Source organism: Dermatophagoides farinae, chromosome 4, assembly GCF_024713945.1.
Source record: "Dermatophagoides farinae isolate YC_2012a chromosome 4, ASM2471394v1, whole genome shotgun sequence".
NCBI lineage: Eukaryota > Metazoa > Arthropoda > Arachnida > Sarcoptiformes > Pyroglyphidae > Dermatophagoides > Dermatophagoides farinae.
The window spans coordinates 3,672,905-3,686,783 of record NC_134680.1 but is presented as its reverse complement, the minus strand read 5'-3'; the positions used below and the strand labels follow the sequence as shown (position 1 = coordinate 3,686,783).

Here is a 13,879-nt window from a genome sequence, read left to right as displayed (position 1 = left end):
GTATTTGGAATGAATTGTGTTTTATGCTGGTTTTACATTCAAAATTTTTTTTGGTTCCCGTTTCCGTGACAACGGAGTTTTTCCCGAATACATTCGATCTTTTTTTGTTTGTTTGTTGTCATGTTTTTTATATTTCAATATTCTTTAGTAATTTTGGTTCATGTTTTTCACTGTGTCATCGTCAACAGCTTTTTGTTTGTTTAATTTTTTGGTCACTAAACATTGAATCCGATTGTCGATCAAGATGTCATCATTTTTTGGACGATTTCTCACCATTCTTGGTCTAAAACGTCGTGAAGCAAATGTTTTGGTTGTCGGCCTAGATAACTCGGGAAAATCTACCATATTGAATTATTTGAAACGTAAAGAAGATCAAGTAGAAGAGATTGTACCGACTGTTGGCTATACTGTCGAACGTTTATCCGGCATAGAACGTAATCGCTCGGGTATTGCATTGACAGCGTTCGATATGTCTGGCCAGGGTCGTTATCGTAATCTTTGGGAACATTATTATGATAGTGTTGAAGGTATTATTTTTGTTGTCGATTCAACCGATGCCTTACGATTAGTCGTTGCTCGTGATGAATTGGAAATGTTGCTCAAACATCAGCAAGTTGTTTTGGATAATAAAAGTCGAATGAATGATAAACAAAATGGTGTACATGATGATGGTCATGATGAATCTAACAAGAATGGTCCTAATCATGAGGATTTATCAACAGATATGAATCAATCAATCAATAATGACCGATCGACATCATCGAAACAGGATATTCCTATTTTGTTTTTTGCTAATAAAATGGATCTTAAAGAAGCGTTACCAACAGTAAAAATTAGCCAAACATTGGGTCTACATCAACTACCACATAAACAATGGCATGTACAATCATCAAATGCATTGACCGGTGATGGCGTACAGGAAGGTATTGATTGGTTATTGGTACAATTGGCTAACAATAAGAAACTTCACAATTCAAACAGCAACAACAACAACAACAACAACAACAACTATAATCAATCATTGAAGCAACAACCGTTGAAATAATGATAAAATCTGATGACTAAATTATTCCGATCGATTAGTAGTGAATATTCTTCAATTTTTTCTCTCCCATTCATTTTTTATTCTAAGCTGATCAATAAGTGTGCAATTGATTTTTTTTCTTCTCGTACAAATTAAAAAAACAGTTCAAATATTAGCTATTTTAAATTGATAAATAGTTTGTTGTCTGTAGATGTCGTTTGTGGCCAGAATTACCTGCTTACGCCAGCCATCATGATTGATAGCATCTGGGAATCGTTGTGCTTCGAGACAGAAACCGGAATTTTTTCCCAATGAGATCATCTCGGATGTTTGTGTTTTTTTCGTCTGTAATCCGTGTTCTGGTATGAAACCGCCGATATAGAATTGAAATGCCGGTTCATCGGTCATGAATGACATTTTTATTCCAGTTCGTTGTGAATAAACTTCTGCAGCTAATCGTAAAGGTCGCCTGGTTGTACATTTCCATTCGATTGAATCATTCACAAGCACGTAACAATGATCATATGGAAATTTACGTTCACCAATTGTTCGAAGTGGTTGTTCGGCAAATTCCATAACGGTATCTTTTATCGGTAATATACGGCCAGTTGGAATTAGATCGTCGTCAACTTCAAGAAATTCTCGAGCATAAAGACAAATTTTATGATCCAGAACGTTCAACGAATCTTGATCATAACATCCATTTAGATTAAAATATGAATGATTTGTTAATGAAACAATTGTTTTGTTAACGTTCAACAAATCTTGATTTTTGAGTTGAGCTTCATATTCGATTTGTAATTCATCCGAATCGGTTATTTCGAATCGAACCTTAATGATTAAGGTTCCAGGATAGCCTTCTTCACCATCGAATGATTCATACATCAATGTTATTGATCTATCTGCTTCATTCGAAAGTTTCCATTGTCGTTTATCAAATCCAATCAGGCCACCATGTAAACTATTTTCACCATTATTCTGATATAGTTGATATTGTTGTTCATTCAAACGAAATGTTCCTTTCGCAATTCGATTTGCAACACGACCAATTGTCGAACCAAAATATGGATTCAGTTTCGATTTATAACTGGCAAATTCATCGAATCCAAGTACAACATCACGTTCAATGTGATCACGATCAGGATATCGAATCTGTATGATTGTCGCACCATAATCAATAATTTTGACCGTTAAACGTCCATTGGTCAATGAATATAATGTAACAACATTATCATTATCACCACCTTCGTGGAATGTTGTCTTTTCGATTGGCATCGTTTAAAAGAAAATTGAAAATTTCAACTCTGAGTAAAACAACAAGTGAGTAAATTGATACAAAGAAAACTTTCACAAAAATCATTCACAGGACCCCCACCCAAAATAAAAAAAAATATTTTTATCCAAAACAATAATCAAATCATCAAATCAATATTTTATTCAATATAAATGTAAATTATTATAAAGATAAGAAAAAAAAACAATTTATTATTTCTATAGTTCAATAAGTAATAATAGGTCTATATTTTTTTTAAATTTTTTTTAATGGTTAATTGAAAATGGTGGCAGGCCAAATTGTTCAGGCTTAAAATCAAGCAAGGAATCCAATGTATAATGGGCATCAATCTGTTGTCGTGATCGAATCTGTGGATCGGGTACCCAAACCGATATCATTCCGGCTTTATTTGCTGCTCGTACACCGTTTGTTGAATCTTCTAATACGAGCACCGAAGTCATTGTTGATGGTGGTTGCCGAAAACGTCTAGCACAAACTAAAAATGTTTGTGGATCCGGTTTACCAGCCGTTATTTCAGGATCTTCACTTGCAATAACAATATGATCAAATAATTTAAATAATTCACCGTGTTCTTTGGTTTTCAATTTGAATGTATAACGTTTACTACTGGTTGCAACGGCAATTGGAATTTGATGATCATAAAGATGTCGAATTAAACGTTCAGCACCGGGCATCAATGGTACATGACCACTAAAAACTTTATCATGTTCAATAGTCATTTCGGCTAGATATTCATCAATGGTCAATGGTAATTTACATTCATCAATCAGAATTCGGGCACCATCTAAACCAGGACGACCCATAATTTTAATTTTTAAATCTAATGTATATTCACTTCCATAACGGCCAAGTACATTTTTATAAGCTTTTTCATACAAAGTTTCCGTATCAAATATAAGTCCATCCATATCGAAAATTACATGGGTTATTCCATGTGATTTTTGTTGGTCCATTTTTTTCACAAACAAATATATTCAACACAAATGATATGAATGAAGAAGCAAAAAAATTTGAAATTTAAAAAGAAGTTTCCAACTTGTTGATTTATTTTTCAAAAACTAAATCAAACTTTTATGAATGTGAATAAATATAACAGAAAATACATGTCGAAGAACACTTTCCAAAATTGAAATCTTGATTTTGATAGAGCGGCTAAACGATATATCGAAATAGCTATCGATTGAGAACAATGCCGTTTATTATATTGCTTCAGCTGTTGAATGAGGCTGAAATGCTCGCAGCTAAATTTCGTAAATGCATTTGATAATAAAAATGATAATTTGCGTTTTCCACTGCCAATTCACATTTGAAAAGGCTTATTAAATTTTTAAAAAATTACCGTGAACCGCAAATAACATGGCTGAAAATCTTTTGATTGATCCTGCTTTCAAAGTTGAAAAAGTAGGGAAAAAATCAAAAGTTTTTTTCATGAAGGCATGATTTCATAAACCTAATATAGGCGAAGAAAATTATCGAATCAATTATTTCCTTGTTATCAGTGACAAGGCTTTGACACCTTTCAAAATTTACCATAATCATCAGGAAACGTCTTGTTGACATTTGATAAAAACTTTTGATTAGTGATCGGCTGCCAATGTGGGAATTGGATCAAAATTAAATCAAATCCGCACAAGAATTATTTGAAAAAAAATTATATTACACGATTTGACTGAAAGATGGCGTTCATGATTGATGGATAGCCATGTGGTCACATAAACACACGACGATTATTGTGTGTTTAGAATTTCATATTTTTAAATTTAAATTTATTTTGTTTCTTACGAAAACAAACGAATAAAATGGGTAAAAAAGGAAAAGTGGGTAAACAACGTAAAGATAAATATTATCAATTAGCCAAAGAGACTGGTAAGAGATATATTTGAAATGGAGATAATATTATTTGATTTTAATATTTTTTGTTAAACTAGGATATCGTTCACGTGCCTCATTCAAATTGATACAATTGAATCGAAAATTTGAATTTCTACAAAAGTCCAAAGTATTAATTGATTTATGTGCAGCACCAGGAGGCTGGCTACAGGTGGCACAAAAATATATGCCCGTTTCAAGCGTTATAATCGGTGTGGATTTAGTGCCAATCAAACCAATTCATAATGTTATCACATTACAAGAGGATATAACTACACAAAAATGTCGAAGTTCATTGAAGAAAAATCTAAAAACATGGAAAGCTGATGTTGTACTCAATGATGGTGCACCAAATGTTGGTAAAAGTTGGATACATGATGCATTCGAACAGAATCGTCTTACATTATCGGCATTACATTTGGCCTGTGATTTTCTTGTCAAAGGTGGTTGGTTCATAACAAAAGTTTTTCGTTCCAAAGATTATAATGCATTGATTTGGGTTATGAATAAATTCTTCAAAAAAGTACTAGCTACTAAACCACAAGCATCACGTAATGAATCGGCCGAAATTTTTGTTGTTTGTCAAAATTTTATAGCTCCAGATCGAATTGATCCTAAATTTTTTGATCCAGCACACGTGTTCGCTGAGTTACCGGATGCAGAGCAAAAAATAACAACAAATGATTTGCTGAAAGCAAGTATGAAACAGAAAAAAGCTAAAGCAGAAGGTTATGATGATGGACAAATACTTTTATATAAAAAATTGAATGCTATCGATCTTATTGAAAGTGCTAATTATGCTGAATTGTTGAATAAAGCAAGTGAAATTGTTATCGATGACGAATTTATCCGAAATCATCCATCAACCACGAATGAAATTATTGAATGTTTCAAAGATATTAAAGTACTTGGTAGAAAAGAATTGACGTAAGTTTTTTTTTGATTTTCTTTCATAAAATTTAACCGAAATAATTATCAAAATTTTTTCTATAGACTTTTAATAAATTGGCGTCGTACACTACGAAGTGAAATGAAAAAGATGGCTAAAGAATCTAAAACGGAATTTGAAGAATTGAAAAATGATCAAGAAGATATTAGTGATATCAATGAAAATATTGATGATAATGATGATGAAGTGGAAGAAATTGATTCATTTGAAAATGAAGAAACAATCAAATTGAAACGAATGAAAAAGAAAATGGCCAAAGAGAAACGTAAATTAGCCGAACGAATGAATCTGAAAATGGTGTTGGAAAATGATCAACTTGTACAGGAAGAACAGGATTTATTCAGCTTAAATAAGATACGTAAAGATTTGGACAAAATTAAAGATGTTGATCCCGATGTTGTATTAGATGATGATGATGATGATGAAGAAAATCGAGATAAAAAGAAAAAAATTTATTATGATAAAGATGATAAATATCTAGATTCTGAAGATGAATCATCTGAAGATGATGATAATGATGATGGCCAAAATCAAAATAGTGATTATGATGACAATGAAACAAATGAAAAAGAAAATGGAGTAATTCATTTTGATCTAGATGACGATGATGATGGAAATGAATTAATCGTCGATCTCGATAATCAGCCAACTGATGTCAAAAGTGAACGATTTTTCGATAATCCTATATTCAAAGAATTTGCTGATGATGATGATGAAGCAATCGAATTGGAAGAGATTGAAAATTCTTTCTTTAAAAAATCAAACATTGAAAAAGATGGCAAACAACAAAATTCGAAAAAATCAGACGATAAAGAAATTGAATCCGACGTGGATGATGATGACGATGATGATGATGATGACGATGATGATGATGATGAGGTTGTGAAAAAAGACGATCAATCAATGGTGAATGGATTAAGTAAAAAAATGAGCCGTAAAGAAAAAGCCAAACGAATGCTTAGTCCCGAAGAATTAACAATGGCAGCGGCAATGATTCATTCGAAAAAATGTAAACGAGATTTACTTGACGATGGCTGGAATCGTTATATGAACAATGATTTAGATGGTGCACCATCTTGGTTTAAGCGTGAAGAAGAAACCTATTGTCGTAAACCGATGCCTGTCTCGCAAGAATATTCAAAAAAATCCACAACCGATATTAATTCTCGACCAATTAAAAAAGAATTAGAAGCTAAAGCAAGAAAAAAGAAACGTACGATGAGACGTTTGGAAAAGGCTCGAATCAAAGCGGAAAATCTGACAGAAGATCCAAGTATGTCGAATAAAGAAAAAGCCGATACTATACGTAGAATATATAAAAGAGCATCGATTAAAAATGAAAAACGACCAACATTGGTGGTGGCAAAAAAACAATACGGAAATCGACGACCACCCGGCGTGAAAGGTCGTTATAAAATTGTTGATTCTCGAATGAAAAAAGATAAACGAAAACAACAACAGAATGAACGAAAACCGGGTGCTGCTAAAGGTAAAAAAAAATTCCGTAAACCACAAAAATCACGATAAAATTTTTTTTTTATTGTTTGAAATAAAGTTCATTTCCATTTTTGAATTAAATTACAAGATGGCGTATCAATCTTTCTGCCACTGTATGTCCATCTATGTCACAATAGTGGCAAAATTATAACCGTTGTAAAAGTGATGAAAGAATTTTGCGCTATTTTGTTTTTAATCAAAATTTTTATTAATTCAAAATGTCATCGGTTGGTGTTTGTAATTCAATCAATCTGAAAGGATCAGTGTCAATTATTAAGGAATTTTTCAGTAAGTAAAATAATTTGATATGATTCAATATGATGATTTTTATGAATTTATTTTCATTTGTCTGTCTTTGTTTATTAAGATTATTGTATTAATAATATCCTATTCCAGCGTAGCATTTATCCCCCAGATTCGGTAAGTATCGGTAGACGATAAAGTTGCAAAGACAACAAAAGAAAAACATTTGATAATATTCTGATATATATAGTTTACAGCCGTACAACATTATGGCCTAACCATATTTATGTCAACGGATGAACGATTGAAAAAATATTTGCAAACTATTTTCGATCAGATGCAAGTATTTTTGGCACAACGAAAACTTCATCGGGTTGTCATGGCATTAATTCGAATCGATACAAAAGAAACGATTGAACGATGGGAATTCAAAATCGATTGTGATAATAGTGTTAGTGAGGATAAACAGATCAAAGTTGATTTGAAAGCAATACAGACTCAGATTCGTGACCTGATTCGACAAATTACGGCTAGTGTCACCTTTTTACCATTGATTGATGATCGTGTTTCATTTGATATTCTCTTTTTCACGGACAAAGACACACAATTACCATCAGCAGATTGGTATGATTCAACATCATATATCATTCCTAACGCCGAAGAAGTACAGCTTCGGAGTTTTAATACTAAAATTCATAATATCAAAGCATCGGTTGCCTATAAACAAAATGGTTTATAAATGATCTGATGCTGATATATATCTCATCAATGATGTAAAACATTTTTTTTCATAATAAAAATTGTCATTCTTAACCGAAAAATCAGGAATTAAAAATCAATAAATAAATAATTTTTAATCAATGATTAAAGAGCGCCATCTATGATACTCTTATTTGCACTACAAAATAGCAATCTCATTCATTTCATGCTCACTGAACAGATTGTCATCCAATTCCAGTGTATATCGAATCAGAATTTCATTGTTTTTGCCTTAAAGTTTATTGGATTTCATTTTTTTTAAATTTTAAATTTTTCCAAAAAAACATGGAAGAGATTGGTATCGTTGTACCAGAAAAGGTAAGATTTTATATTTGGTGATTATATAGTTTATATAATATATTTACTTATTCGAAAATCTTGCTAACAAATATATTTTTTTTTTCGTTTCATGAATCTCGGAGCAGCATGAAGAATCTTCACCAAGCGATATTAAAAACATTATAACACCATCAATTTGTGAAGCACTTTTAACCGATGATGTTGATGATCTATATGTTATCTATAAAAAATTACAACGTCAATTGGAATTTCTACAAGTTCAAGAGGAATATATTAAAGATGAACAGAAAAATTTGAAAAAAGAATATCTACATGCTCAAGAAGAAGTGAAACGTATACAAAGTGTACCATTAGTAATTGGACAATTTTTGGAAGCAGTTGATGCAAATACTGGTATTGTTGGTTCAACAACCGGTTCAAATTATTATGTTCGTATTCTAAGTACAATTGATCGTGAATTATTGAAACCAAGTAGTTCGGTTGCTTTACATAAACACAGTAATGCATTGGTTGATGTTCTACCACCGGAAGCTGATAGCTCGATAGCAATGTTACGACCAGATGAAAAACCTGATGTTTGTTATGCCGACATTGGTGGTCTTGATATTCAAAAACAAGAAATTCGTGAAGCAGTTGAATTACCGCTTACACACTTTGAATTATACAAACAAATTGGTATCGATCCACCACGTGGTGTTTTAATGTTTGGACCACCTGGTTGTGGTAAAACAATGTTGGCCAAAGCTGTCGCTCATCATACTACCGCTTCATTCATTCGGGTTGTTGGATCGGAATTTGTACAAAAATATCTCGGTGAAGGTCCTCGAATGGTGCGAGATGTATTTCGTTTGGCCAGAGAAAATGCACCGGCAATTATTTTTATCGATGAAATCGATGCTATTGCTACGAAACGTTTTGATGCACAAACTGGTGCTGATCGTGAAGTGCAACGTATCCTATTGGAATTATTGAATCAGATGGATGGGTTTGATCAGACTACAAATGTTAAGGTTATAATGGCAACTAATCGTGCCGATACATTGGATCCAGCTTTATTACGACCCGGTCGTTTGGATCGTAAAATTGAATTTCCATTACCGGATAGACGACAGAAACGATTAATTTTCTCTACAATTACATCTAAAATGAATCTAAGTGATGAAGTAGACCTGGAAGATTATGTTGCACGGCCGGATAAAATTTCCGGTGCCGATATTAATGCCATCTGCCAAGAAGCTGGAATGCATGCTGTACGTGAGAATCGTTATGTTGTATTGCCCAAAGATTTTGAAAAAGGTTACAAGAATACAATCAAAAAAGATGAATCTGAACATGAATTCTATAAATAAGAGCAAAAAATGATTCCTCTCGTCTTTTAAGCTGAAAACTAAATTCATTTCATTTTTTTCCTATGATTAAAGAATAAATAAAGTTTAAAACTTTTTTTTCATTATTATGAGACATGAGAATATTGTTTGCCCGGACAAAAAGCACCACCTTTTTCGAGTATATACAATTAAATGAAAAAAAAATTACAAATTCTTTAATTTTTCTTTTCTCCTTCATTTAAATAGTCAAATAATGAATACTACTTTAAAATCTAACTAGAATTCTAATGAATACAGCATCTATTTATTTGAATTCTACCACCGAGAATCCCAATTCATTTATCGGTATATACTATATACATTTGAATTCTCGAATATTCCAGAATGTAAATCATTGTATATATGGTGGTGGTATACGTGATTTGGTCTCTCTCATATCACATTCAACATTGGTGATCATTGAGCAAGCGCAATTTATTCTTTGTTTTTTCTGTTGTTAACAAAATTTGGCTGAATTTGATATTTTCATGCCACTACCATAAACACTTGGTAAATTTTTTTTGTTGTTGTTGATTTTTTTCATAATTGAAGGCTATGAATGTAAATATGTGGTGTTTGTGTGTGGATCGATGTATCTCCAAAATAACAACCAACAGCAAAAGCAATGACGATATAACAACTACAAAAAAAAACAACAACAACATCATTGATTTCAAGCAAGGAAAGAAGAGCAAGCCAACAACAGAAAAAAAAAACATAAAGCCAAACCAAGTGAAGCTAATCCAATATATTAAAAGTAAAACTGGTATGTGTGTTTGTGTATGTCTGGCATGTTAACATCATCATCATCATCATCATTACCAAAAAAAAAAACAACTATCGACAACCAAAAATCAAACATTGGCCATCACCGATTGTGTGTGGACATTGTCATGTGAATCAAATACAAAAAAAAAAATCATCATCAGGCATAAGAAACCAAGCCAAACATTTATTATTTCCATATTTGATTGGATTAAATGATTGATTGATTGAAAGTGTATGTTATATCTTGAAGATTTTTTGTCTGTTGTCGTTGTTGTTGCTGCCACCAAAAAACAAAGAAAGAAATATAACTTTACTGCTATTTTTCGAATTTTTTTTTCAATTATTCGAAAAGAAAAAATTCTGCCATCATCACTTTTACGTTATTTGTCATTTTTTGTTTTCATTAGCTTATATAACTTTCTTCTTTCTTTCTTTCTTCGAAAATAAATTCAATTGTTTTTCCGAATTTATTTGAACAACAGTAAAAAAAAATCTGCCAACAATGTCAACGACTAAAAATAGTTCGGATGGTCAAATCAATGGCCATGATGATACCGGTGATCATAATAATAATAACGGCAAACATGAGATGATTGGTAAAGGTATGGCTAAACCGATTCCTAATCATGGATCCACATCATCCGCATCGAATGCTGATCTTCATCAACATTCACCAACAACTGAAGCTAATATGAAGAAATTTATGAAAAATAGTCGCCGATCACGTAGCCGATTTGGTCGTGGATTAGCTAAAAAAGGTAATGTTTTGAATACAATGACAATACATCCATCCATATGTCTATCATCTACCTGTTCGACCTGTGATGTCATTTCTTTGTTTTCCAGAAAAAAAGTATCAAAAATCAACAATATTGATGTTGTCATATGAATGAAATGAGGAAAGAAATACAATCGAATGATGATAGTCACGCTCATTTTTATTCAATGTCTGTCTGTGCCTGTAATATGTTAGTTCCTTGTTTTGGCTTCAAAACAAATTCATACTTTTATTTTTATTATTGTTATTGTGATGATAAGGATAATTGATAAGATGTTCTTCAATATTATTTAGTATAGTTTAACTTGGATCATGTCATTGCATTCGATAATCATTATTATTATCATGATCATCATCAATAACATAACATGATGATCGATTGCGCGCGTTTTTAATTTCTTTCGTTTTTTCATGTAGTTGTATGTTAGAAATAGTTTATTAGTAAATACAACTTGGAAAGTTGATTCAATTACGAACTTCTATACAACTATATGCTAAAAAATTTACTTTTATCTTTTTCCGTTGACAGGTGGTGCAGGTGGTAAAGGAACATGGGGAAAAATCTGTGAAGTATATCCGGATGGTGATGGTGATTATTTGGATCCAAATGATCCTAATTATGATTCAGATAATATGGAAAATTGTAAAATCGAAGCCATAACACCGGTTTTGGATGAAGATCAAATTGAACAATATGTTAAACCGATTGTCACTGAATATTATGAACATGGTAACACTGAAGAGGTTATCGATTCATTGCAAGAATTTAATTTTGGCGATGAACTTTATATGATTGCTGTCATTGCCATTTCATTGGCAATGGAACGTAAAAATGCTAATCGAGAAATGACATCGGTATTGATATCCGATTTGTATGGTCATGTTTTTCAACAGAAAGATATTGAACATGCATTCGATGTTTTGCTTGAAATGCTTCCTGATCTAATGCTTGACACACCGAATGCGGATGAATTGTTGGGTAATTTTATTGCCCGTGCTGTTGCCGATGATTGTATCCCACCGATTTATGTTAAACGTAACAAAGAAAAATATACGGAAAAGCCGCAAAAGTTTTCCATTGAAGTGGCACACGATTTATTGACCAGTAAACATGGTCTCATTAATGTGGATCGAATTTGGGGTTTTACTGGTGGTATGCGACCAGTAAAATATCTGATCAAACAGATGCATTTGATTTTAGAAGAATATCTCGTATCGAATCTGGCAACAGATGCTGGATCAAATCTCAATGATTTGGAAGTACCACATTTCCATCATGAATTTGTCTATGAAGCTATTGTAAAAGCTATTGAAGATAGTAAAGAGACAACAATCGATAAGATTTGTGCATTGCTCAAATATTTATTCGATTCCGGCGTCATCACTATTGATCAATTGAAAAATGTAATGTTTTTTCTTCAGATGTTTTTTCCTGTCTATAGTAATAACATTTGTCTAATTGTTGATACATATAGGGCTATCTACGTGTTTTTGAAGAGATGCCAGATATTGTCATTGATGTACCGTTTGCATATGAAATACTTGAAACGATCAAAACCAAAGCGGAAAAATTGGAATCATTTCCAAATGAATTGGAAAAAGAAATGCCACAAAGGTAATTAGATTGAAGCAAAGATGAAAAATTAATGAAAATTTTTTTCTTACACACAAAATATCTACCCACGCACACACACACACAGGGGACGAAAACGTTTCGTGTCTGAAGGTGATGGTGGTGTTATCAAAGCCTGAATTTTTTTTTTTTTTTTTTTTGAAAAATGGCTACGCCGCCCATTAATTTAGTTTCATTCGATTCGTATTCCTGTCATTTGTCAAACAAAAAATTTTTTTCTAAATTTTATAAATCTCATCATATATTCTATGTACTAATGTGTTGCCATCATTATCATCGTCATCATATATCATCCACCATCGAATTTCAGATGATTTTGCTGATGATGATATGTAAAGAAATTTCTAAAGTGAAATTTGTAGAATTTTCAATCTGAATGGCATTGTTTCGAAAAATTTTTGTTTAAATGAAAAAATCCTACAGACAATTTTTTCTTTTGCTCCATCTTCTTCCATTCTTACATGTTCATCATTCATCAAATTACATTAAATTCCGCCGTTGGTTTGTTCCATCCATCTACATAGGCCATAGTAATGAACTCTACAGAGCGAGAGAAAATAAGATTTTTGAATGAATAAAAAACTAATGAATCGTTAATATGGACCCCAACAATGAACTTATTGAGGACAAATTTAAAATTTTTTTTTGTTTTTGTCCAAGCCATCAACTCAAAATATTCATCATAATTTTGTCAATAAATGGTCCAAATTCAATAAAAAAAAAATCTCATTCATCGTTCAAATGATGATAGTTCAACATAAACAACAACAGTAAACTGAAATTTTTTTCAATTTAAATTGAATCTATTTGAAAGAACAATGATATTGTCAAATTGTAATAAACATTCAAATCATTATCGTTTGGACACATTTGAAAATAAAACAAAAACAAACATAAACTAATGGCAAAATGGGAAAGAATTTTTGGTAAAACATTGAATTTAAAAATCACAAATCAATCAATCGTATCTGATATGTGAACAAAACGGAACAAACTTGCAATTTTTGTCATTTTTATTTTTCTTTCTTTCCACACACATTGAATGATTTGAATATTTTGATTATGTGAAAATAAAAAATTCGAGATTTTCTCTTTTCTTTTTTTTCACAACATTTTATTGATTATTTTCAATCAAAATAACAAGCGAGGTATTTTTTATTAAATTTTTTTTTTATTTCATTTTTTCAGGGTAGAAGAATTGATTTATTGATTCATTAAAATTCTGGTATATTATTGTTATTGGTTATGGTCGATGTTGTTGTTTTCAGAGTTTTGATGTGTTATATTTTTTTTTTGGTCCCGAAATCTACTGTTGACTGGCTGGTTGGTTGGTTTTTTTCAAATTATTTATAATTAATAATTATATCATCAAGTGGTAATAAAGTTATTCTCTCTTTT

General features: G+C 31.7%; 7 protein-coding genes across 10 annotated transcripts; 5 read left to right on the top strand and 2 right to left on the bottom strand.

Moving 5' to 3' along the window:
- Positions 1-24: 24 nt before the first annotated feature.
- Positions 25-1,199, top strand: LOC124490041 (ADP-ribosylation factor-like protein 6). Its single transcript, XM_047052511.2, has one exon. It carries the CDS (start codon positions 245-247, stop codon positions 1,043-1,045), a length of 801 nt encoding a protein of 266 aa, XP_046908467.1. The 5' UTR covers positions 25-244; the 3' UTR covers positions 1,046-1,199.
- LOC124490012 (galactose mutarotase) lies at positions 1,090-2,354 on the bottom strand. The gene has a single exon (XM_047052476.2). The coding sequence runs from the start codon at positions 2,297-2,299 to the stop codon at positions 1,190-1,192; it is 1,110 nt and encodes a 369-aa protein (XP_046908432.1). The 5' UTR covers positions 2,300-2,354; the 3' UTR covers positions 1,090-1,189.
- Positions 2,355-2,439: 85 nt separating this feature from the next.
- LOC124490047 (pseudouridine-5'-phosphatase) lies at positions 2,440-3,271 on the bottom strand. The gene has a single exon (XM_047052517.2). The coding sequence runs from the start codon at positions 3,269-3,271 to the stop codon at positions 2,564-2,566; it is 708 nt and encodes a 235-aa protein (XP_046908473.1). The 3' UTR covers positions 2,440-2,563.
- A 737-nt stretch (positions 3,272-4,008) lies between these two features.
- On the top strand, positions 4,009-6,720 carry LOC124500588 (pre-rRNA 2'-O-ribose RNA methyltransferase FTSJ3). 2 transcript variants are annotated; one of them, XM_075730102.1, is made up of 4 exons: positions 4,009-4,184; positions 4,247-5,114; positions 5,181-6,625; positions 6,692-6,720. In XM_075730102.1, the coding sequence occupies exons 1-4, from the start codon at positions 4,118-4,120 to the stop codon at positions 6,706-6,708; spliced, it is 2,397 nt and encodes a 798-aa protein (XP_075586217.1). In that variant the 5' UTR covers positions 4,009-4,117; the 3' UTR covers positions 6,709-6,720. The 2 variants fall into 2 exon arrangements, with proteins under 2 accessions (XP_075586217.1, XP_075586216.1); XM_075730101.1 differs by having other exon boundaries at positions 5,181-6,714.
- Positions 6,721-6,745: 25 nt separating this feature from the next.
- On the top strand, positions 6,746-7,745 carry mad2 (mitotic arrest deficient 2). The gene is made up of 3 exons (XM_047052533.2): positions 6,746-6,921; positions 7,001-7,053; positions 7,127-7,745. The coding sequence occupies exons 1-3, from the start codon at positions 6,852-6,854 to the stop codon at positions 7,613-7,615; spliced, it is 612 nt and encodes a 203-aa protein (XP_046908489.1). The 5' UTR covers positions 6,746-6,851; the 3' UTR covers positions 7,616-7,745.
- A 41-nt stretch (positions 7,746-7,786) lies between these two features.
- On the top strand, positions 7,787-9,385 carry LOC124490002 (26S proteasome regulatory subunit 6B). Of its 2 annotated transcripts, none has more exons than XM_047052462.2 (2): positions 7,787-7,953; positions 8,061-9,385. In XM_047052462.2, exons 1-2 carry the CDS (start codon positions 7,921-7,923, stop codon positions 9,282-9,284), a joined length of 1,257 nt encoding a protein of 418 aa, XP_046908418.1. In that variant the 5' UTR covers positions 7,787-7,920; the 3' UTR covers positions 9,285-9,385. The 2 variants fall into 2 exon arrangements, with proteins under 2 accessions (XP_046908418.1, XP_075586225.1); XM_075730110.1 differs by having other exon boundaries at positions 7,804-7,953; positions 8,058-9,385.
- Positions 9,386-9,874: 489 nt separating this feature from the next.
- Pdcd4 (Programmed cell death 4) lies at positions 9,875-13,591 on the top strand. 2 transcript variants are annotated; one of them, XM_047052445.2, is made up of 5 exons: positions 9,875-10,302; positions 10,553-10,828; positions 11,378-12,252; positions 12,324-12,463; positions 12,549-13,591. In XM_047052445.2, the coding sequence occupies exons 2-5, from the start codon at positions 10,573-10,575 to the stop codon at positions 12,598-12,600; spliced, it is 1,323 nt and encodes a 440-aa protein (XP_046908401.2). In that variant the 5' UTR covers positions 9,875-10,302; positions 10,553-10,572; the 3' UTR covers positions 12,601-13,591. The 2 variants fall into 2 exon arrangements, with proteins under 2 accessions (XP_046908401.2, XP_046908402.2); XM_047052446.2 differs by having other exon boundaries at positions 9,888-10,068.
- Positions 13,592-13,879: the final 288 nt, after the last annotated feature.

Coding starts and splice junctions, on each gene's coding strand:
- LOC124490041 (XM_047052511.2), top strand. CDS start 245: ATGTCATCATTTTTTGGACGATTTCTCACCATTCTTGGTCTAAAACGT.
- LOC124490047 (XM_047052517.2), bottom strand. CDS start 3,271: ATGGACCAACAAAAATCACATGGAATAACCCATGTAATTTTCGATATG.
- LOC124490012 (XM_047052476.2), bottom strand. CDS start 2,299: ATGCCAATCGAAAAGACAACATTCCACGAAGGTGGTGATAATGATAAT.
- Pdcd4 (XM_047052445.2), top strand. CDS start 10,573: ATGTCAACGACTAAAAATAGTTCGGATGGTCAAATCAATGGCCATGAT. Junction 12,253..12,323: donor CTATTGATCAATTGAAAAAT/GTAATGTTTTTT, acceptor TGATACATATAG/GGCTATCTACGTGTTTTTGA. Junction 12,464..12,548: donor GAAAAAGAAATGCCACAAAG/GTAATTAGATTG, acceptor ACACACACACAG/GGGACGAAAACGTTTCGTGT.
- LOC124500588 (XM_075730101.1), top strand. CDS start 4,118: ATGGGTAAAAAAGGAAAAGTGGGTAAACAACGTAAAGATAAATATTAT. Junction 4,185..4,246: donor TCAATTAGCCAAAGAGACTG/GTAAGAGATATA, acceptor TTGTTAAACTAG/GATATCGTTCACGTGCCTCA. Junction 5,115..5,180: donor CTTGGTAGAAAAGAATTGAC/GTAAGTTTTTTT, acceptor TTTTTTCTATAG/ACTTTTAATAAATTGGCGTC.
- LOC124490002 (XM_075730110.1), top strand. CDS start 7,921: ATGGAAGAGATTGGTATCGTTGTACCAGAAAAG. Junction 7,954..8,057: donor GTATCGTTGTACCAGAAAAG/GTAAGATTTTAT, acceptor TGAATCTCGGAG/CAGCATGAAGAATCTTCACC.
- mad2 (XM_047052533.2), top strand. CDS start 6,852: ATGTCATCGGTTGGTGTTTGTAATTCAATCAATCTGAAAGGATCAGTG. Junction 6,922..7,000: donor AATTATTAAGGAATTTTTCA/GTAAGTAAAATA, acceptor TTGTTTATTAAG/ATTATTGTATTAATAATATC. Junction 7,054..7,126: donor GCATTTATCCCCCAGATTCG/GTAAGTATCGGT, acceptor TGATATATATAG/TTTACAGCCGTACAACATTA.